General features: G+C 61.4%; 1 protein-coding gene across 2 annotated transcripts; it reads right to left on the bottom strand.

Annotated features, from left to right (window-relative positions):
- Window positions 1-10,268: 10,268 nt before the first annotated feature.
- Window positions 10,269-21,302, bottom strand: DCAF5 (DDB1 and CUL4 associated factor 5). Of its 2 annotated transcripts, none has more exons than XM_061573658.1 (10): window positions 18,936-19,027; window positions 17,671-17,814; window positions 16,899-16,935; window positions 16,315-16,454; window positions 16,027-16,156; window positions 15,659-15,872; window positions 14,869-14,935; window positions 13,944-14,068; window positions 12,698-13,033; window positions 10,269-12,188 (listed from the first exon to the last, which is right to left on the bottom strand). In XM_061573658.1, the coding sequence occupies exons 2-10, from the start codon at window positions 17,759-17,761 to the stop codon at window positions 10,668-10,670; spliced, it is 2,661 nt and encodes an 886-aa protein (XP_061429642.1). In that variant the 5' UTR covers window positions 17,762-17,814; window positions 18,936-19,027; the 3' UTR covers window positions 10,269-10,667. The 2 variants fall into 2 exon arrangements, with proteins under 2 accessions (XP_061429642.1, XP_061429641.1); XM_061573657.1 differs by lacking the exon at window positions 18,936-19,027 and adding an exon at window positions 20,761-21,302 and having other exon boundaries at window positions 10,272-12,188.
- Window positions 21,303-21,909: the final 607 nt, after the last annotated feature.

The following is a 21,909-nucleotide window of genomic DNA, read 5'->3' as shown; positions in this document are numbered from 1 at the left end:
CGCCCACTCAGAGAGCGGCCTCAATCACTCTCATGCTGGGCCCACCCGTTACTCAGGTAGCCCCATCCACTCACCACTCAGGTAGCCCCACCCACTCACCACTCAGGTAGCCCCACCACTCACCACTCAGGTAGCCCCCACTCACTACTCAGGAAGCCCCACTCAGAATCAGAATCTTTATCTAGACTGGAGGAGGAATCCGATTAGCTATCAAGCTCTTTTTCCCAGATATTCAAATATGGGCGGGTCACTACTCAGGTAGCCCCACTCACTACTCAAGTAGCCCCCACCCACTACTCAAGTAGCCCCCACCCACTACTCAGACAGCCCCGCCCACTACGCAGGTAGCCCCGCCCACCACTCGAGTAGCCCCGCCCACTGCGCATGTAGCCCCGCCCCCTTCCAATGTAGCCCCGCCCACCGGACTGGGAGCTCCGACCTCTGGCTGCACCACGATCCATGTGTGGAGTTATGGAGTCGTCGTCGTAATCATTTTAACCCGGGACAAAACCCAGATGTTCGCAAATGCTTCAGAATAGGGCGGTGGGGGGGGGGCGGTGGGGGGGGCGGCGGTGGGGGGGGCGGTGGTGGTGGGGGTGGTGGTGGGGGGTGGTGGGGGTGGTGGGGGGTGGTGGGGGTGGTGGTGGGGGGTGGTGGGGGTGATGGTGGTGGGGGTGGTGGTGGTGGTGGTGGGGGTAGTGGGGGGTGGTGGTGGTGGGGGTGATGGTGGTGGGGGTGGTGATGGGGGTGGTGGTGATGGGGGTGGTGGTGATGGGGGTGGTGGTGGTGGGGGGTGGTGGTGGGGGGTGGTGGTGGGGGTGGTGGTGGGGGGTGGTGGTGGGGGTGGTGGTGGGGGGTGGTGGGGGTGGTGGTGGTGGGGGTGGTGGTGGTGGGGGTGGTGGTGGTGGGGGTGGTGGTGGGGGGTGGTGGTGGTGGTGGGGGTGGTGGTGGGTCGGCGCCAGGACACCGAGACGATTGAATCACCGGGACTGGAGCCAGCTCGGACCTCAGGGGCCTCAGAGAGGACCTCGTCTGGCATGCTGTTCGCCCCGAGGCCTCCAGCAGCAGGCACGTGTGGTGGGCGCTGTCAGGGGACCTGGGGCGGCCGTGTTCCATCTTAACCGCGTGTCTGCAGACGACGCGACGCGTCGTCGCGCGTGCCCTGGGTCCCCTTGCAGGCGAGGCTGCTCCATCTCGCCGCGCTTGTCCAGATGAAGGATTCTGTCTGAAGGATTCTGTTTTAAAATAAATGCGGCTGAGGACTATGGGGGGGGGGGGGGGGTGGGCGCGCTGAAATGGGGAGGGGGTGGGGGGGGTGGTATAATTAGACTTGAGATGAGGTGATCGTGTTGACACGGGGGCATTTGAGACGATAAATTCCGGGATGAATGTTGGGGTTTGTTGGGTTTTCCGTGACGTCGCTGCAACTTGAGCCACACTTCTCGCTGTCGCACGGCGGCCGATGTCGCCGCAAGGCAGCTACACAATCTCACATTCCGGTGGAGTCGCGTGTCGTCATCATCAACATCGGAGCTGCGATGATGTCTCCTTCGTATTTGTGGATCGGGGCATTGCGTCGTCCCGCGCTGTGCACGGCCTCTGTTCTGGATGATGACCACGGTCGCACCGCTACTGCTGCAGAGTTTCACATTTCACACCGTCAGCTACGATCCGCAGCTACCGCTGCCATGGTCCGTGCAGTGGATGCGTTCTGGGGTGGACCATGAGCAGCTTCGTGGAAGATCAACCCCAAGGGATCTTCTGCGTTGGGTATTTCACAACAAGGCGGTGTCTGCGACTTCCTTTGAACTCCTTTCAGCTGCCACCGTTGAAGTGGGGGGGGGGGGGGGCTCAGCGCGACACCGAAGCCACCAAACGTCCCGGTGCGGACGCGACGCGCGGCCCCGGTGGGGGGGGCCCGGTGGAGGGGGGGGGGGGGAGGGCCCGGTGAGGGGGGGGGGCCCGGTGGTGGGGGTGCGTCCGAAAGGCTGCCACGGAGTCGCTAAACTGGCGAGAATCTCGACTCGCTTCCCGGTGCAACTTGGTCTCACCTCGGGTCGTGATGCCGGGAAGGGGGTCGGGGCACCCAAGAAGGACGGTGGAGCGGTGGCGGAGCGGTTAGCGCCCTGCACGAGGCACCCAGACAGAGAGCCGAGTTCGACCGGTGGCGATTTTCTGAATCGGTGCTCGGTCGACTCGGCCTCAAATAAGTACTACTGTGCCCGGTGTCGGGTGTAAACGTCGCCACTGGGGAGACAAAGGCGGTCGGGCGTGGTGCTGGCCACCCACGCCCTCGCGTGCCGTGCCGGCCTTCATAGGTGCTCGCTAACAGCACTTGCCCAAAACGTCTGTTCAGGTTATACGGGGGATCTTTGTCTTCGCTGCGAGTGAGTGGATGGGCCGAGTCACTTCGTGTTACACAATGGAGACATCGCTCAGAGGTCTCGGACTCCGCCGACACATCTCGCACTCCGCCGACACATGGGTGCAATTTGAAAATAGATTTATTCTTGTCTGGGTACACTTTTAAATTGTGCCACGCGAATGCACCGCCTTAAAACGCTGGGAACATCACAATGAGTAAGACGAGACTTGATTCTTATCGCTCACGATGCAGGAGCATGGATTCGCACGTGTCACAATACAATCTGCACAAACAATACAAATACGAGACAATACAAACGAGATAAACAATACAAATAAGAAAGACAATACAATCTAGACAGATACAACAAATGCAAAGTGACGATACAAACGAGACAGACAACACAACGATGACAAGCGAGCACAACAATAGACGCGTGACAATGGGATGGCGGGGGGAGGGAGGGAGCGAACGAGGTGATGGCGAGAAGCGCTGCTGTAACCCGCTGGTAAACCCTCGGCAGCGCCCCTCCGTGTCCATGCTGCACTGGGCCCGTGTGCGGTGCGATCATGACGAGATCACGAGCGCCACCAATGCCGCTCACTCGCCCAGCAAAGTCCCCGTCGAGTCGCAAGACTCGGGGCCTCTTCTTCAGGAGGGGCCTGCTACTGCCGCCTTCGTGGTGGCGAGGAGATGTGAACTCCCTCGCCTGGGACGCAGGAGACCGTGAGTTCGAGCCCGAACCCTGACGATGCCTGCTGTTGTGTATTTGGAGTCCGCGTGTTTTTTTCTGTGTGCGCGTCCCCGTGGTCGGTTCGCGTGGATTGTTCCCCGGGTCACGCGCGTTGCCACACGGCAGTCGCGTGCGTCGAGATGATTTTTTGACGGCCGCGACACATTTCCCCCAAAAAATGTCTTGCTGTGGTTTTCCCACCTGATGATGATTGCTTGTGTTGCAATCGAAACGTCGTGATTTGTTTTATTTTATTTCCAACTACGTGACTTCAGCGAAAGAACCAAAGAGTATTTCCTCGCACGAGGTTGGTGATGGCATCGGCCGATTTCGACGACGAGCCATCATCACGCGTTGGCCAGCTCGCCTCTGACAACAACAACAACAAAGCGCTCATCGTGGCCTTCACCTGGGTAACATTGGCGAACAAAGTTTAGGTTGTTAAAATAATTAGCATTGGGGTGGTGGGGTGGGGCAATGCGGCAGCCGAGCGACGACTGCCGAGTCGAGGCATGGAACTCGAGGGCCCGGAGAAGTCTCACCACGTGCTCCGGGGGGGGTGTGAAGAGGGGGGGGGGGGGTAAAGAGGGTGGGGGTGTCAAGAGGGGGGAGGTGGTATACAAGCACTCAAAGGGGTCCGCACAGGACGAGCTCGCGAGCCCCCCCCCGGCGTGTCGACGAGGCGACTGGGCGCAGGGCTCTGCGATGTCTCCAATGCGCCTCACGCGCCCGCGGGCAAGGGGTGGATTGGGAGCGAATGTTGCCGTGATTAGCCGAACATAAACAATCTGAAACAACTCTCCCACAGTCCGGACAACACGGTTGTGTGTGTGTGTGTGTGCGGGGACGGACGTGGTTAGAGAATTAAAGCCAGATGGTGGCGGTGATGGTGATGGATTGGGCTGCGAGATCGGGCCCTGGAGGACGCTTCCACTGTGAAGCAAGGGCGAGGCCTCCACAGCCAGGTGGTGATGGTGGTGGTGATGGTGGTGGTGATGGTGGTGATGATGGATGGAGGTGTGAGATCGGCCCCTGGATGACATTTCGACTGCGCCACAGGCGGAAGAGGATCTGGCTGGCGGCGTCTGCTGTGCGCGATAAGCCGTGGGGGGGGGGGGGGGGGCACGGCAAGAGGCAGGAAGCTGAGACGAGGGGTGGTGGCATTGACAGGCAGGGAGCTCTTGAACTTCACGTGGGTGTGACCGTCGGTGTGTGTGTGACCGTGTGTGTGTGTGTGAGTGACTGTGTGTGACCGTGTGTGTGACTGTGTGTGTGACTGTGTGTGACCGTGTGTGTGTGACCGTCTGTGTGTGACTGTGTGTGTGACTGTGTGTGTGACCGTGTGACCGTGTGTGTGACTGTGTGTGTGACTGTGTGTGCGCGCGTTGTGTAGCGGTTTAGCGCTCTACGCTACGAAACCGGCGACCCGAGTTCGATTCCCGCTCACGGCCAACACCGGCGACGATTATCTGAACCGGTCCTGGGCCTCCCGGAGGTCTCAAATGATTACCTGGTGTGGTGTGTGAACATCGCCACCGGGGAGACAAAGGCGGCTGGGTGCTGCGCTCTCTGCTCACCCAAATCGCGCGGCGCGTGTGAACCCCGCAGGGGGCGATGCTGCTGCGAGTGGAGCGCTCCCCCTTGTGGGCCGCGCGCGGCATCCTCATTTTTTTATACCGCCATCAAAATAAATAAGCGAGCAACTCCGCCGACACTTTACAATCGCTGTGCTTCCACAAATTAACAACAATATCAAGGGGCGTATTGGCTGATGGGATGTGTCAAATGCCTCTTAACGCCGCACGGCACCCGCTCCTCACTCTCGTTGAGAGGACGACTCCGAGTGAACGACTCAGAGAGAACGACTCATAGAGAGGACTCAGAGAGAGGACTCGCAGAGAGGACGACTCAGAGTGAGGACGACTCATAGAGGACTCAGAGAGGACGACTCAGAGAGGACGACTCAGAGAGGACGACTCAGAGAGAGGACGACTCAGAGAGGACGACTCAGAGAGGACGACTCAGAGAGGACGACTGAGACAGAGAGGACGACTCAAAGGCACCAGGAAGAGGAACCACAGACGAGAAGCGGGAAGGCAGCAGCAGCCACGCGGTGAGGATCCGACGCCACTAAAAATTACCCACGCTCTGCGGTCCTCCGTATATCAAGATGCTTTCTGCCAATTCGCGAGTGGACTGATACACGTGGGAGGACACCGGAGCGGCCGGTGACAACCCACGGAGCATCAGAGGCGGCACCACGCTGTCCCATGACGACGACGGCACCGATGGAGATTAGTCCACATTTGTGCTCTTCCTCGACGCCCAGGGGCAGCGAGTTTCACGCCGTGCGTGTGGCGGCGATCCACGTGTGCCGGTGATCCACACGCACAGTGCTGGATCACAGGCAGCGGCAGCAGCAGCGGCAGCCACCACCACCTCCACCACCTCCCGACTAGTGAGCGGGCCTTGTTACAATGCGGGGAGACCGATGGATGACACGGGACGATACCAGGCGTCACAACGTGGCGGTTATCGCGACGTCAGTTTCACGGCCCATTGGTGTTGCGTCGTCTGTGCGTGTACGGCGTAGCCGTGGCTATGCCGTTTCGCAACCTCCGATCGGCAGGGCTGGCTACGTACGGTGCGAAAGAAGTTCAACATACTGTACATGCGAGTCTGCTGATGAGACGCTGGATGTCGATAGGCACTGATCGTCTAACGGGAAGTGATTCCACCGCAGGTTCGGTGAAACAGAAGAGGCCGCGGCTACCACTGACAACAGCCTCGCATTCACAGCCGCTGACAACTCGCGCAGCACAGCAAAGTGTCCGCCCTCTGTCGGTACAACCGACCTCACGTCGTCACCACCACCACCACTTTGTACGAAAAAAAAGTTTCGGCAGAACGGTAATTTAATGAAAAGCTACTTTTCAACTTTACGATTTCATAAATATTTCACTTCCGGACGAATTAATAAGAGGAATAGAACAGAGCGACGTTCATCACGACATGAGCACGTGTTCATTTGTTCGTTTTTGCAATAACAACAAAGTTGGAGACACGACGCTGGTGGGGCCACGTGAACTCGGGAGACACCGCAGCACGGCCACGTGACCACAACCTCCCCTCTCACCTCACTCCCCTCCACGTACTCTCCTGCCTCTCCCCTCCACGCACTCTCCTGCCTCTCCCCTCTCACTCCTCCACGCACTCTCCTGCCTCTCCCCTCTCACCTCACTCCCCTCCACGTACTCTCCTGCCTCTCCCCTCTCACCTCACCCCCCTCCACGCACTCTCCTGCCTCTCCCCTCTCACCCCTCCACGCACTCTCCTGCCTCTCCCCTCTCACCTCACCCCCCTCCACGCACTCTCCTGCCTCTCCCCACTCATCTCACTCCCCTCCCCTCCACGTACTCTCCTGCCTCTCCCCTCTCATCTCACTCCACTCTCCAGCAACCACGGCCTCAGGTCAAATCTCCCAGTCCATGTCTGCTTAATGGGAGGTCGCTCCTCCTCTGCTTCCCCGACCATCTACAACTCCCCTCCGTCTCCCTGCCGACTCGAGGCTGAGACGGCTCTTCCCTTTCGGCTGCTCCTCACCACCCAGGCCGCGCGGGCTTCCCGGGTCGTGCTGCGCGACGCCGCAGCTGCGTTGGCGAGGAGAACCCATCGGATCAAAACCCAACCCGGGGGGGGGGGGGCCGTTGCAGCGACGAAGCCGCCGCCCCGTGCCTTTAAGGGCCGCGCCGCGGAACCCCAAGGAGATGGGGGCGAGCGCCGGGGAGGGTTGAGGAGATGGGGGCGAGCGCCGGGGAGGGTTGAGAAGATGGGCGAGCGCCAGGGAGGGTTGAGGAGACCGCTCGGCCCTGTCGTCTCGGACGGGAAGTGGGTTCCCGAGCCGAGCGGGCGCCGGCTGCGTGCGAGCCCACCTCCGTCGCTCCGTCTCCGCGGCGTGCGCCCCGTACGTTGGCGGCGCCCGCTCTCCTTCTCTCGGCTGCGAATCCGCCGGGAAAGCGTCGTCCACCGGTCCGAACACACATTTGCGGCCGTGAGCTGTCCCGGCCAAAACCCCCCCCCCCCCCCCCCCCCCACTTCTGTTTGACGGTCGGAGTACGGCCCGTGCGTTCCGTCTCTCGGGGGACTGCAATTCCCAGCGTGCACCTCTCTCGACTCCTCCTCCTCTTCTTCTTCCGCTGCTGCGCTCCCATCATCTTTTTGTTGTATTCCGCTTTCCTCAGGAAAGGTTCCCATTTACGATCCCACGTGCGATGACAGAATATATTACAGAGTGCAAGTCCTGACGAAACAACGGAGCAACAGACAAAAGTTTTTTGCGAGCAGTTGGTGCCGGGTGTGGTAACAGGGCTCTCTGTTGGCGGGTGGACAATGCTGGATCTGGCTACCAGTGATGCGAACTTTTCCACCGCATACCAAACCCGAACATTTATCACTCGGCCTGGGCTTAAAATCAACGCTACGCAGTCTCACTGCAATACAGCTCAACGCAAACCCGGTACCCAGGTCTCGGGACAAATCGGTTCCTGCTGCCACCCGCACATTGATGCCAATTCTCGGGACTGTCCGGGACAAATCTGGCAATCCTCGTGCGTGGATGAGTGGGTAGGTGGGCGAGTGAGTGGTGCGAGTGGGTGGGCGAGTTACTGAGTGACTTGGAATACGAATGGGTGAATGAATCAGTGGGTCACAGATGGTGAATGGTTGAGAGTGAGTGAGCGAATGAGTCAGTGGGTGAGGGCTGCCACCTTTCCCCCGGCGCAAACCCAGGCGTAGTTCTGGATCGGCAACTCGGGGTGTCGCAGTCGACTGCAATCGATGTCAACACGGCAACTCGGGGTAGAAGGCAGATCGAGGAGACAGCCCCGGGCCCCGCACTTTGGGGGGCCCTGCGCTTCGACGTCACGGTGGTGCCAGACATGATACTCCCGCCGGTTTAGTTTGAAAGCGTCGGGGGGCCCACGCGCGGTGACTCCCCCTCATGGACGGCCCCAAATACCGGTACCGGAACTCGGTACAAACTCATCCCTGCTGCAATCCCCAACACAGATGCCAATTCCCGGACTGTCCCGAGTCAAAGCTGGAAGGGGCAGGGCGAACAACTCCCAGTGGGGAGGAAGGCTCTCGGGGCGTGCCAGAAGGCATAACGATGACAACGTTGACTAAACCAACGAAGCTCACCTCCCACCGAACCGTGGCACGGTCCACCCTCACACGAGCCCTCTCACCGGCGGCATTCGCATCGCCGCCTCGCCCACGCAAGAGCGGCTGCGGTGGGTCACGGGTTTTGGGGCGCCACGGTGGCTCGGAGATGTTAACTCCCTCGCCTGGTATACGGGAGGTCGTGGATTTGATCCCAACCCTGACGCCTGCTGCTGTAGATTTGGAGTTTCCGTCTCTCTCTCCCCCCGTGGCAGTGCGGATTTTTCTCGGGATCCTCCGGTATTTGGCCACCGTATATTTCCACGCGATAAGCCACTTAGTTGAGCTGTCATTTGTGGCCAGGTCACTTCTGAAAAAAGAGCTACACAGCTCAGTGGGCCTTACCTGGTAAAACACAAAATAGTTTAGCTTTTAGTTTCGTTTTGTACGTACGGACGCAGATACACGCGCTCGCACCACCGCGGCTCGATCCACCGCACAGTTTGCGAGCGAGCGACGATGTCGTCGCCCGTCAGGGTAGACGGCACGACGGTGGACTGCGGGGAAAACCTTCGCCGCCCGCCAGCGCTGCCCGTCGGAGCCGTGGGGGCACGGCGCGCCGTTTCTCAGCCAGATCCGTCCAAGCTGGCGACCCTCAAAATATTTAGTCCGGCACACCACGTCCAGCACACCACATCCAGCACACCAGTCCAGCACACCAGTCCACCACACCAGTCAGCACACCAGTCCAGCACACCAGTCCACCACACCAGTCCAGCAGACCACGTCCAGCACACCAGTCCAGCACACCACGTCCAGCACACCACGTCCAGCACACCACGTCCAGCACACCACGTCCAGCACACCAGTCCAGCACACCAGTCCAGCACACCAGTCCAGCACACCACGTCCAGCACACCACGTCCAGCACACCACGTCCAGCACACCACGTCCGGCACACCACGTCCGGCACACCACGTCCAGCACACCAGTCCAGCACACCACGTCCAGCACACCACGTCCAGCACACCACGTCCGGCACACCACGTCCGGCACACCACGTCCAGCACACCACGTCCAGCACACCACGTCCAGCACACCAGTCCAGCACACCAGTCCAGCACACCAGTCCAGCACACCACGTCCAGCACACCACGTCCAGCACACCACGTCCAGCACACCACGTCCGCACACCACTCCGGCCACCACGTCCAGCAACCACGTCCAGCACACCAGTCCAGCACACCACGTCCAGCACACCAGTCCAGCACACCACGTCCAGCACACCAGTCCAGCACACCACGTCCAGCACACCAGTCAGCACACCAGTCCAGCACACCAGTCCAGCACACCAGTCCAGCACACCAGTCCAGCACACCACGTCCAGCACACCACGTCCAGCACACCAGTCCAGCACACCACGTCCAGCACACCACGTCCAGCACACCACGTCCAGCACACCACGTCCAGCACACCACGTCCAGCACACCAGTCCAGCACACCACGTCCAGCACACCACGTCCAGCACACCAGTCCAGCACACCACGTCCAGCACACCACGTCCAGCACACCACGTCCAGCACACCACGTCCAGCACACCACGTCCAGCACACCACGTCCAGCACACCACGTCCAGCACACCACGTCCAGCACACCAGTCCAGCACACCACGTCCAGCACACCACGTCCAGCACACCAGTCCAGCACACCAGTCCAGCACACCACGTCCAGCACACCAGTCCAGCACACCACGTCCAGCACACCACGTCCAGCACACCAGTCCAGCACACCACGTCCAGCACACCACGTCCAGCACACCACGTCCAGCACACCAGTCCAGCACACCAGTCCAGCAGACCAGTCCACCACACCAGTCCAGCACACCACGTCCAGCACACCAGTCCAGCACACCACGTCCAGCACACCACGTCCAGCACACCAGTCCAGCACACCACGTCCAGCACACCAGTCCAGCACACCAGTCCAGCACACCAGTTCAGCACACCAGTCCAGCAGACCAGTCCACCACACCAGTCCAGCACACCAGTCCAGCACACCACGTCCAGCACACCAGTCCAGCAGACCAGTCCAGCACACCAGTCCAGCACACCAGTCCAGCACACCAGTTCAGCAGACCAGTCCACCACACCAGTCCAGCACACCAGTCCAGCACACCAGTCCAGCACACCAGTCCAGCACACCACGTCCAGCACACCAGTCCAGCACACCAGTCCAGCACACCACGTCCAGCACACCAGTCCAGCCCACCACGTCCAGCACACCAGTCCAGCAGACCTCCTCCTCTCGCTGCGGCCACGGCCGCCTGCTCCGCTCACCGACCCGCGACCCAGAAAGCGCTCGGTGAGGAGCGAAGCCACCGCCGCTGCCGCTCCCGTCTCGGTTCCCCCGTCAGCGCTGCCTCTTCTGCTTTCTCTTTCCGCCCGGCTTGGGCGATGCCGCCTCCTTGTCATTGCCCACCTCCTCAACCACCTCCTCGCCCGCGTCCGTCTCCTCCTCCTCCTCGTGCCGTCGTTTGGACGCCCGGGCAGCGGCCGCGGCGGTGGCGCCGCCGCCTCCGGAGTCGCCGCGGGCCCCAAAGTCACCGTTCCTCTTCGTCTCCCCCTCCTCCTCCTCGTCGCTCTCCGTCACCCGGCGGCAATGGCGGCCGCGGCGGCAATGCCGGCGCCCGTCCCCGGATGATGAAGAGTGTGACGAGGAGGTCGAGGCCCGCGACGATGTCGGGGACGACGAGGTCGAGGCCCGCGACGACGCCGCCGAGGACGACGACGACGACGAGGCCGGCGCCGGTGCTTTGCCGTTCGCCAGTCGGCGACGTCTGGACGTGGCGCCCCTCGCCTCGTCGAAACCGGACGACGAGGACGACATCGACGACGCCGACGACGAGGCTTTGTCCATCGCTCGCCTTTTCCCGCTCGCGGCGCTGCCACCGGCATCGCCGCCCCCCTCCTCCTCCTCCTCGTCCGTGAGCCAGCTGCACGTGGGCGTCTGTCGGGCCGGCCTGTTGGACCCAACGTCGACGTCGTCGTCGTCAACGTCGTCGTCAACGTCGTCGTCAACGTCGTCGTCGTCGTGGTACGGGCCTCTGATCAAAATCCATTCTCCGGCGCCGTCCTCCTCCGCGTCACCCGCGACCGCACGCCGCTCCTCCTCCTCCTCCTCCCGCTGCTGCGGCTGCTGCTGCCGCCCCTTGCGCAGGTGCCTCCTGTAGCTGTTGCAGATCTTGTTGTAGACGCGGAACACCTTGCGGGCTTCCGCGGCGCCGTCACCAAAGCGGGCGCTCGTGTCGGATGACGACGACGCCGCCGGCCCCGCGCCGTCGCCGCCCCCCTCGGACGACAACGAGGACGACGACGGCGACGCAGTCCTCGACGTCGTCGGCGCCGTCGTCCTCGACGTCGTCGGCGGTTCGCAGGCGGCGGCGGGGGCCGCCTCCCCGTCCGGTGGGTGCCGGCGGCTCCTCTGCTTGCGGGCGCGCGTGCGTGCCGCGTTGCGCCGGCGCATGCTGGCTCGCCGGTCCTCGCCGCTCTCGCTGCTCTCTCCCGCTCCGTCGCCGCCTCCGTTTTTCTTTCCGTCGTCGTCGTCGTCATTTTGGTCGGCGTCAGGCGGGCGGCGCTCCCCGCCGCCGCCGCCGCCGCCATTGCCGTCGCCGTCCGACGTGTCCGGCGAAACGTCCGCGGCGCGGCGCCGCCGCCACCGCTGCCGCGTGCCGCCTCTCCCGTTGCCGCCGCTGCTGCTGGCGTCGTTGTTGTTGTTGTCGGTGCCGCCGGCGGCGCCGTCGTCGTTGTTGCTGCTGCTGGCGGCGGCGGCGGCGGCTCCGCGAGGGGCGGCGGCCGAGGGAGCCGCGCCGCGAGGGATGCGGGGAGGATGCAGGGGCCGCGGATCGCGAGGCTGGCGCTCCCACTCGTCCAGCTGGCGCGTAAACACAGACCACCGGCCACGGTCACTCGCCGTCACGGCACGTACGCGCTCCCCTCTATCGTCTTGACAGACTGTCGTGCCCCAACCGCCATGCCCAGCTTCCTTTAGCACCCCAGTGGCGATGTTAACACACCGCACCAGGTACACATTTGAGGCGGAGTCGACCTAGGGGGGGCCCATGCCGGTGTTGGTGGCTGCGAGCGGGAATCGAACTCGGGTGGCCGGATTCGTAGGGCAGTGCGATAACCACTGCAACACCACTCCCCAACACTCTCCAACACACCCACACTCGCCCACACACACTCTCCCACACACACTCCCATACAAACACACACACACTCACACACACTCATACACTCCCATACAAAACACGCACACTCACACACTCCCACACACACTCCCACACACTCACGCACACTTCAACACACACACACACACTCACACTTCAACACACACACACACCCCCACCCACACCGACTCCCCCCCCCCCCCCCGCTCACCGGCATCAGCACCCCCGTCAGGGGGCTCCGCTCGGCCCCCGCCGCGGCACCACCGCCGCCGCCGCCGCGTGGCACCCAGGCGAGCGCCCCGGGGCTGGCGTCGCTGTCGGACGCCGAGCTCCAGCCGTCCACCTCGCGCTGCACCAGCGAGTCGAAGAAGGCCATCATGCGCGGGTCCTCGTCCAGCGACTGCTGCCCGTAGTCGTGCGAGAGCGCCGAGCCGCTCGACAGCACCAGGCCGATGTACTCCTCGTGCGTGTACATGGCCCGGCGCGGCTCCTGCGCCTCGCCAGACAGGTCGCCGCGGGAACCGGGCTGCACGAACGGGGACCAAACCTGGGCAAGGGGGTGGGGGCGGCGAGGGGGGGGGGGGCGGCGGGGCGGGGGGTGTCATATGATTTGGGTTGACAGGGGTGGTCCCGTTCAGCCCGTCGCACGAGCAGAGAGGAGACCGAAACACGAGGACTGCGGAAAACGAGTAGAGGGCAGGTGGCGTGGGTGGGTGGAGTGGGTGGGTGGGGGGGGTGGGGTGGGTGGGGTGGGGTGGGTGGGGTGGGTAACAGAGGGGCAGCGGTTGATCCGTATTCGTGTGTTGGGCGAGGCCACGTGGTTGCGTTTTTGTATTCGCCACGATTTTGGCCGCGACCCCTCCAGCAGCCGGACGCGATGGCCACGGCTTCACCCTTGGCGGAGGTGCGCGGTCATTCTGCTCGGCCGTGTCGGGTGGTGGAGAGGGCCCGCACGTATGTTTGAGCCACGTTCGCACCGCACGTAGCCAACCACGCCAATCGGAGGTGTGTTAGGGGAAGGACAGCAAACTAACACACGAGAAGCGCTTCTAATTGCCTGGCAACGTATTTGGTCCCCTGCCCCGCGATCGCTCCGCGGTCAAAGCCAAAACCGTGCCGCGAATCGATTCCAAGCGGACGGACGCACCGGGGAGTAACGGCATCAGAATCAGAATAATTATTTACAGTGGACGATTCCAATGAGCTATGAAGCTCTTTTTGACAGATGCCCAGTAGTAGGGGCACGGGGTAAGAACGTTACGACAACAACAACAACAAACGATACAAAAACACGATAGGAGTGCAAAGTACAGGAACTGCAAAACGAATCGCCCAACACACATACATGTGGAACCAAACAACGCCCATCCTACCAAGCGCAGCAGCTCACCGATGTAGTAACTTATTATTATTCGGAGGCATCGCCAGGGCGGGGGGGGGGTGTCGGGTGACGGTACCTTGATGACCTTCTCGACCCCGGAGGAGCACAGCATGTGCGTGTTGTTGTTGAAGCGGACCTGGTTGACGATCGAGCGGTGGCCCTTCAGCACCAAGAAGGCCCGCGGCACCGTCCGCTCGGCCTCTGCACCCCCCGTCCACACAGCGCACGTGGTGGGTGGGGGGAGGGGGTCGGGGGATCGGGGTCCGCTCAGCCCTAAAGATACCCTGAAGTAAAAGATTAGTGCTGGATACCACTGCATTGCCCAATGTGGGGCCAGGATGCGTGTGGCAGAGTGCCAGCCGGGCGGTTCGCCTGCCGCGCTGTGAACCCGGCAACCCGAGTTCTATTCCCGGTCACGGGCAACACCGATGACGATTACCCGAACTGGTCCATGGCCTCCCCTAGGTCGACTCAGCCTCAAATGAGTAACTGCTACGGTGTGTAAACATCGCCACTGGGGAGACAATTTCGGTCGGGCGCGGTGCTCGCCACCCACCCCGCCATGCGTACCGTTCACGCCTTCGTAGGTGCTCGCCAACAACACTTGCCCCAACCGTCTGTCAAGGCTACACAGGGGATATTTGCATATCTGTCAACCCCTTATCAGTGCCCTACCTGAATTACAGACCAACTCAGACCTTGTTGGTCACCCCGTGCCCCTATAAATCCCAACGTTCATCCTACAAAGTCCCATCACAAGGGAGAAACACAAACAAATCTACTTATTTTAGCCCGCATTGAAACAGCTGTGCGCCATATGGACCCGAAAACTCAATCTCCCTGGACAAGAATACACGGAGTACACCGTACGGGTTGACGCGGCACGGGTTTGCCAGTGCGGTGATTTTTTAACGGAGCCCCAAACTGGCGCGGGGGGGCCAGTGCGTCACGTGTGTCCCAGGCGAGAGGCCTCGAGGGGAGAGGCGCCACCACCCCCCCACCTTGGATGGGCTCGTCGGGGATCCGCCACATGTAGAGGTTGAAGTCGTCCGACCCCGACAACACGTACTGGCGCACGGGGGACACACACACGCACACCGTCGTGAGAGCGCGCCTCACACACTCACTCTTACACACTCACTCACACTCACTCACACTCACTCACACTTACACACTCACTCACATACACACACTCACTCACTCGCACACACTCGCACTCACTCACACTCACTCACACACACACACACACTCTCTCACACTCACTCACACTCACTCACACTCACACACACACACACACACACTCACTCACTCGCACTCACTCACACTTACTCACTCACTCACACTTACACACTCACACTCTCTCACACTCACTCACACACACTCACCTACCCTCCAACACTCATTCACCTACCCTACCACACTCATTCACCTACCCTACCACTCTCTCGTCTACTCTTCCACACTCTAAACAAACTCTCCCACACCCTCTTACACACTGCCAAACTCTCCTGCAACTCCTCACTCTCTCTCCACTCCCTCCCACCCTTGCATGCTCTCCCGCGTTCTCCTCACACTCTCCCCCAATCTTGTCCCACGCCCTCTACCCACGCCCTCTCCCCACGCCCTCCCCACCCTCTCGCCACGCCCTCCCCACAATCTCCCCGGTGCTCTCCGTCACTCTCTCTCTCTCTGCCACCCACCCCCCCTGACACCCATCCCCCCTCACGGCCCCGCCCTGGGCCGCACGCCCCCCTGCCCCCCCACAGCCCCCCCACCTCCCTGAAGTGTCACCTGATCGCGGTCGCCTGCGAAGCAGCAGCTCTTCATGGTGCACGAGTTGTAGTAGCCGGGGTGCTGGAAGTGGCACAGCGGCTGCGTGTGGCGCACGTCCAGCAGCACGGGCGGCAGGCGGCGCCGCAGCGCCACCAGGCGGGCGCCGCTCGCGTCGAAGCGAACGCTCATGGCGCTGGCGGGGCCGCCGTCGCCACCGTAGCTCCACAGGCAGCTGGGGGCGCACAGCCACGGGGAAGGGGGGGAGGGGAGGGAGGGAGGTGGGTGAGGGAGGGAGGTGGGTGGGTGAGGGAGGGAGGTGAGGAGGGAGGGAGGGAGCGGGCGGTGGACGGTGCGGTGAGCGAGCGAGCGAGGCGGTGGGCCCCCACCTGCGAGGCTTGCGCACGTCCCACAGCCCCACGCCCTCCTTGGAGTTGGCGGTGGCGACGAGGCGCGACTCCACGGGGTTGAACATCACCCCGTGGAACGGCGAGCGGTAGTTCGCCAGGCAGAACGGCTCTGCGGGAGAAGCCACCGGATATATATCGTGACCATCGCCATCATCATCCACACAACGGGTATCACACCACTAACATCACCACCACCAACAGCACAACCACTATCACCACCACCAGCACTACCACCGCCACCGCCGCCACGGGCGGCCGTGCGCGTACCCTCGTGGTGGGAGATCCGCGTGTCCCAGATGAGCACGCGGCCCTCGTCGGAGGAGCTGGCGAAGACGCAGTCGTTGTCGGGGCTCACCGAGAGGCCGTAGACGGCCTCCTCGTGCGGAAACACGTCCACCGTGTCGCCCCTGAGCACGCGCAACAACAACGACGACGACATCAACAATGACGACGACGACTACATCAACAACAACAAGGACGACTACATCAACAACAACAAGGACGACGACTACATCAACAACAACAAGGACGACGACTACATCAACAACAACAAGGACGACGACTACATCAACAACGACGACTACATCAACAACAACGACGACAGCGTTGCCGTTGGGGAACGCACGCACACACACACACACACAACACACACAACACACGCATGCACACACAACACACGCATGCACACACAACACACGCACACAACACGCGCACACAACACGCGCACACAACACGCGCACACAACACATGTGTACACACAACACGCGCACACACAACACGCACACACACAACACGCGCACGCAACACACGCACACACAACACAAGCGCACACACAACACGCGCACGCTCACCTCTCGGCGTCGTGGAGGATGACCTGTTCGTCGTTGCCTGCAACGGAGACACAAGCGATACCTGTCAAGACGACGGACACCGGCGATCCGCCAAAACCTCGCCGCACCCGAGAACGCGTTGTGACGACGACGACGGGGGGCGGCTAACGCTCGGATTTGAACTCCAAAACTCAGGACGTTCTTGGTCAGTAACACTGCGTGGCCTTAAACAACAAAAATTCGAAAGTAAACAGGTGACGTTTCGGGCAGCGGCCCTTCATCAGCACACCTCGTGAAAGACTTGACGCACAGGATCCCTGAGAAAGACAAAGGCGGCCAGGCAGGATGCGGGCCACCCGCCCGCCCCCCTCGTTTGCCGTGCCGACCTTCATAGGTGCTCGCGAACAGCACTTGCCCCAAGAGCCTGCTAAGGCTACAGGGGGATCTCTGTCTTTGTGTGTGTGGAGGAGGCCCGTGAAGGACGCTACTGGTCAGTTGGAGGCAGTCGCCTTCCAACAACAACGGAGGGCGGAGGAACGACGCTCACAACAACGAGCGGAGCGCCGGGCGGCTAAAATGCAGCAAATTGGCAAGGGGGCACAGACGGTGCATCCCCCACTCATCTCAGTCAGTCAACCCCTGGCACCTGGGTCTCTTCCGACACTTCACGTGGCTTCAAAGTGCACCTAGCCTGGCAAAGGCGCCGTGGTGACATCACTGCCACCTAGTGGCGAATGGCGTGTCCGTGTGTCCCGTGCCATTCTCCTGCGAGGTCCCGGACATGTTTGGTCACCGGCTGAGAAGATGCGTTTGTTGTCAGAGGTGAAGGCCAGGCAGAAGATGTTCGAGTGATGCTCCCCGGTCATGGGCACGGGCTGGCCCATGCCGTGCACCGCTCGCTCCACATCCCAGAGCAGCACGCGCCGGTCATCTCCACCTGCTCTCACAGACGCAACCATCGCACGCCGTCACCTACACGCTCGCACAGCCGCACCCCGTCTACGCACCTCTACAAGACAATGAACCCCCCCCCCACCCCCCGTGTAGCCCTAACAGACCCACGAAGGCCGGCACAGCACACGAGGGGGGTCTGTGGCTAATGCCACGTCCGCACCAGGTACTCATTTGAGGCCGAGACGACCTAGGGGAGGCCCAGAACTGGTTCAAATATTCGCCGCTGTTGTTGATCTTGAGCGAGAATCGAACTCGGGTCGCCGAAGTTCCAAGCGCAGCGTGCTAAGACCATTGTGCCACCGCTCCTCACTTGTGCACCCACACACTCACCCGCACGCTCACCCGCACGCTCACCCGCGCGCCTGTTTGCTCACTCACTCTTTCCTGCACTGTGCCATCTCCACTTCCACTGCGGCTCTTCGTATTTCCTCAATAGGTTAATACCTGGCCATGCGTACATTACCTGTTAGCTTGGATCTGCGTGTAAGTCTGCAGGGCGTCTATGCATCACTGTTTTATTCGTGCTCGTTTACCCGGCAAAGCCTTGCAAGAGTCTCAAGACTTATTTTCAGGAGGGTCCTGCTGAGTTTTCACAGCAAGGGGCGATGCCGCTGCTGCTGTGTGATCCCAACTGAGGAATTTGCGGGTAATCTTTTGAGCATTGGGATATTTTGGCCAATTTACAGTGTGTGGGAGGGGGTTGGATATGGGAGGAAACCGGAGAAACCTGAGGAAATTCATGCAGAATAGGAAAGAATACAAACTCCACTCACTCACTACAGAACTGGGGGAGGAATTGAACCCAGGAGGTCCTTGCCGTGTGGTACGAGTTATGAACACTGCGCCACCACCCCGCCAATGCCGCCGCGTGAGTTCCGAGCGTGGTTCACCGCTTCGTGTATCGGTGATCGCGCTGCGCTACGAACCCAGCGACCCCGAGTTTGACTCCCACTCAAGCCCAACATCAGTGACAATTATCTGAACCGGTCCTGGGCCGCTCCCCTAGGTCGACTCAGCCTAGCATTAGTTCCTGGTGTGATGTGTATTAAACATCAGCACGGGGGAGACAAAGGCTGCCAGCCGTGCGTGCTGCTGGCTACCCACCCTCCTCCTCTTGTTTCGTTGTCGCCTTTACAGGTGCTGCTACTCGCGAACAGCACTTGCCCTAAGTCTGTCCGAGGCTATACGGGAGATCTTTGGCTTCATCGCCGCTTCGAGCCGCCTCTTCCTCGGCCTCCTCCGTCGTTCTGGGCTAAATATAAAGAGACGGCCCCACATTCTACGTCGTGCGTGCACGTCCATGCTGCACCTGCAAAGCACTGTTACATTTACAATGTACGATGCCAACATGTCCAGGAGCTAAATTCCAATGTCTGCACCACCACCACCACCACTATCACCACCCCCACTATCACCACCACCACTACCACACTATCACCACCACCACTATCACACTGCCACCACCACTACCACACTATCACCACTATCACCATCACCACCAATATCACCATCACCACCACTATCACCACCACCACTATTACCACCACTATCACCACCACCACTACGACCACCACTATTACCACCACCACTATCACCACCACCACTACGATCACCACCACCATCACCACCACCATTACTATCACCACTATCACCACCACCACTATCACCACCACTACGATCACCACCATCACCACCACCATTACTATCACCACCACCACTATCACCACCAACACTACCACCACCACCACCACTACGATCACCACCATCACCACCACCATTACTATCACCACCACCACTATCACCACCACCACTATCACCACCAACACCACCACTACGATCACCACCATCACCACCACCATTACTATCACCACCACTATCACCACCACCACTATCACCACCACCACTATCACCACCACTATCACCACCACCACCACTATCACCACCACCACCACTATCACCACCACCACCAACACTATCACCACCACTATCACCACCACCACCACTATCACCACCACCACCACATGACTCGTTGGGGAGCGTGCGGCTACTGCACACGCACAGCACTGTACACACCGCGACGCACTGTACACGGTGGCGCACTTACACTGTACCCCGCACGACGGCGCACTGTACGCAGCGTAACTGTACGCTTCGGCTTGCCGCAACGTACTGTACACACTGTCTCTCGCTGTAACGTCACGCACTGTACACACTGTCTCTCGCTGTAACGTCACGCACTGTACACACCGTGACGCACTGTACACACCGTGACGCACTGTACACACCGTGACGCACTGTACACGGTGTCGTGCCGCGCACGCTGCCCGTGTGTGTGTACCCGTGTGTGTGTGTACCCGTGTGTGTGTGCCCGTGTGTGTGCCCGTGTGTACCCGTGTGTGTGTGTACCCGTGTGTGTGTGCCCGTGTGTACCCGTGTGTGTGTGTACCCGTGTGTGTGTGCCCGTGTGTACCCGTGTGTGTGTGTGCCCGTGTGTGTGTGTGCCTGTGTGTGTGTATCCGTGTGTGTGTGTGTACCCGTGTGTGTGTGCCCGTGCGTGTGTGTGCCCGTGTGTGTGTGTGTGCCCGTGTGTGTGTGTGCCCGTGTGTGTGTATCCGTGTGTGTGTGTGTACCCGTGTGTGTGTGTGTACCCGTGTGTGTGTGCCCGTGTGTGTGTGTACCCGTGTGAGTGTATGTGTACGTGTGTGTGTACCTCTGTGTGTACCCGTGTGTGTGTGCCCGTGTGTGTGTACCCCTGTGTGTGCCCGTGTGTGTGTACCTCTGTGTGTACCCGTGTGTGTGTGTGCCCATGTGTGTGTACCCCTGTGTGTGTACCCGTGTGTGTGTGTACCGGTGTGTGTGTATGTGTCCGTGTGTGTGTACCCCTCTGTGTGTGTGTGTGCCGCCGGCTCAACCCCCCCGCCCCCCGCACCTGACACGAGCCACGATCCAGCCCCGCACGAGAACTCGACGGCGTTGACGCAGCCGAAGTGTCCGCGCAGTTCGCGGTGGAAGAGTCCGCGGGCCGTGGCGAGGCGCGCCGCCTGCAGCCCGCGGCGCAGCGCCGTCGCCTCGGAGCCGCGCGCCCTGCGCCGCCGCTCCACGAAGCGAACGGCGTCGAGCATCGCCCCTCATGGGCGGCACGAGACGACCGAGACGACCACGACGACCGAGACGACCACGACAACGACGCCTCCTCCTCCTCCTCCTCCGCCTCTCGGCCCTGCCGCCGTGATGCTGCTACTGCCGCTGCTGCTGCTGGTAACGGCGGTAGGTTTTTTGATTTAACAATGGCGATTTCGCGTGTTGTGTGTGTAATATATAAATATAGTGTTGTGTAATATATGTGTTGTGCGTTTAATATATAAATGTGTATTTTGTGTTGACGAGTTCGTGCCGCGTCTGTCGGGCCACCACCACCACCACCGCTCGCCTCCTCGGCCCGGTGTGAGGGGCCCTGCCGTGCCCCGGAAGTGGATGCGTGACCCACGGCGGTGGAACTCCTCCCCCTCCAGCCACAACAACCTCCACCACCTCCCCCCTCTCAACCCACTCCCCCTATAAACCCACCCCCCCTATAACCCACCCCCCCCCTCTCAACCCACCACTCCCCCTCTCAACCCCCCGCCCCCCTCTCAACCCCCCGCCCCCCCCTCTCAACCCACCGCCCCCCCTCTCAACCCACCCCTCCCCCCCTCTCAACCCACCCCCCCTCTCAACCCACCCCCCCCCCTCTCAACCCCCCTATCTCCCCACCTCTCCACACCCACTACCCCCCCCCCACAACCACTTCTCTTCCCACCAGAATCTCCTCCCAGTGCCGTGGGGGGTGCCGTGGGGGTGCCGTGGGGGGTGCCGTGGGGGGTGCCGTGGGGGGTGCCGTGGGGGGTGCCGTGGGGGGTGCCGTGGGGGGTGACGTGGGGGTGCCGTGGGGGGTGACGTGGGGGGTGCCGTGGGGGGTGCCGTGGGGGGTGCCGTGCGGGGTGCCGTGGGGGGGTGCCGTGGGGGGTGCCGTGGGGGGTGCCGTGGGGGGTGCCGTGCGGGGTGCCGTGGGGGGTGCCGTGGGGGTGCCGTGGGGGGT

Source organism: Lethenteron reissneri, chromosome 53, assembly GCF_015708825.2.
Source record: "Lethenteron reissneri isolate LAM-NWPU_2019-01 chromosome 53, ASM1570882v1, whole genome shotgun sequence".
Lineage (NCBI taxonomy): Eukaryota > Metazoa > Chordata > Hyperoartia > Petromyzontiformes > Petromyzontidae > Lethenteron > Lethenteron reissneri.
This window is presented reverse-complemented; position numbering and strand designations above follow the sequence as displayed.

Bases quoted from the DNA above. Each gene is read 5' to 3' on its own strand.
- DCAF5 (XM_061573657.1), bottom strand. From the start codon at position 20,953: ATGCTCGACGCCGTTCGCTTCGTGGAGCGGCGGCGCAGGGCGCGCGGC. The intron at 17,815-20,760 runs GTGCGGGGGGCG...CTGTGAGAGCAG, and splicing joins TGGATCGTGGCTCGTGTCAG to GTGGAGATGACCGGCGCGTG. The intron at 15,873-16,026 runs GTGGGGGCCCAC...GTGCGCCCCCAG, and splicing joins GACGTGCGCAAGCCTCGCAG to CTGCCTGTGGAGCTACGGTG.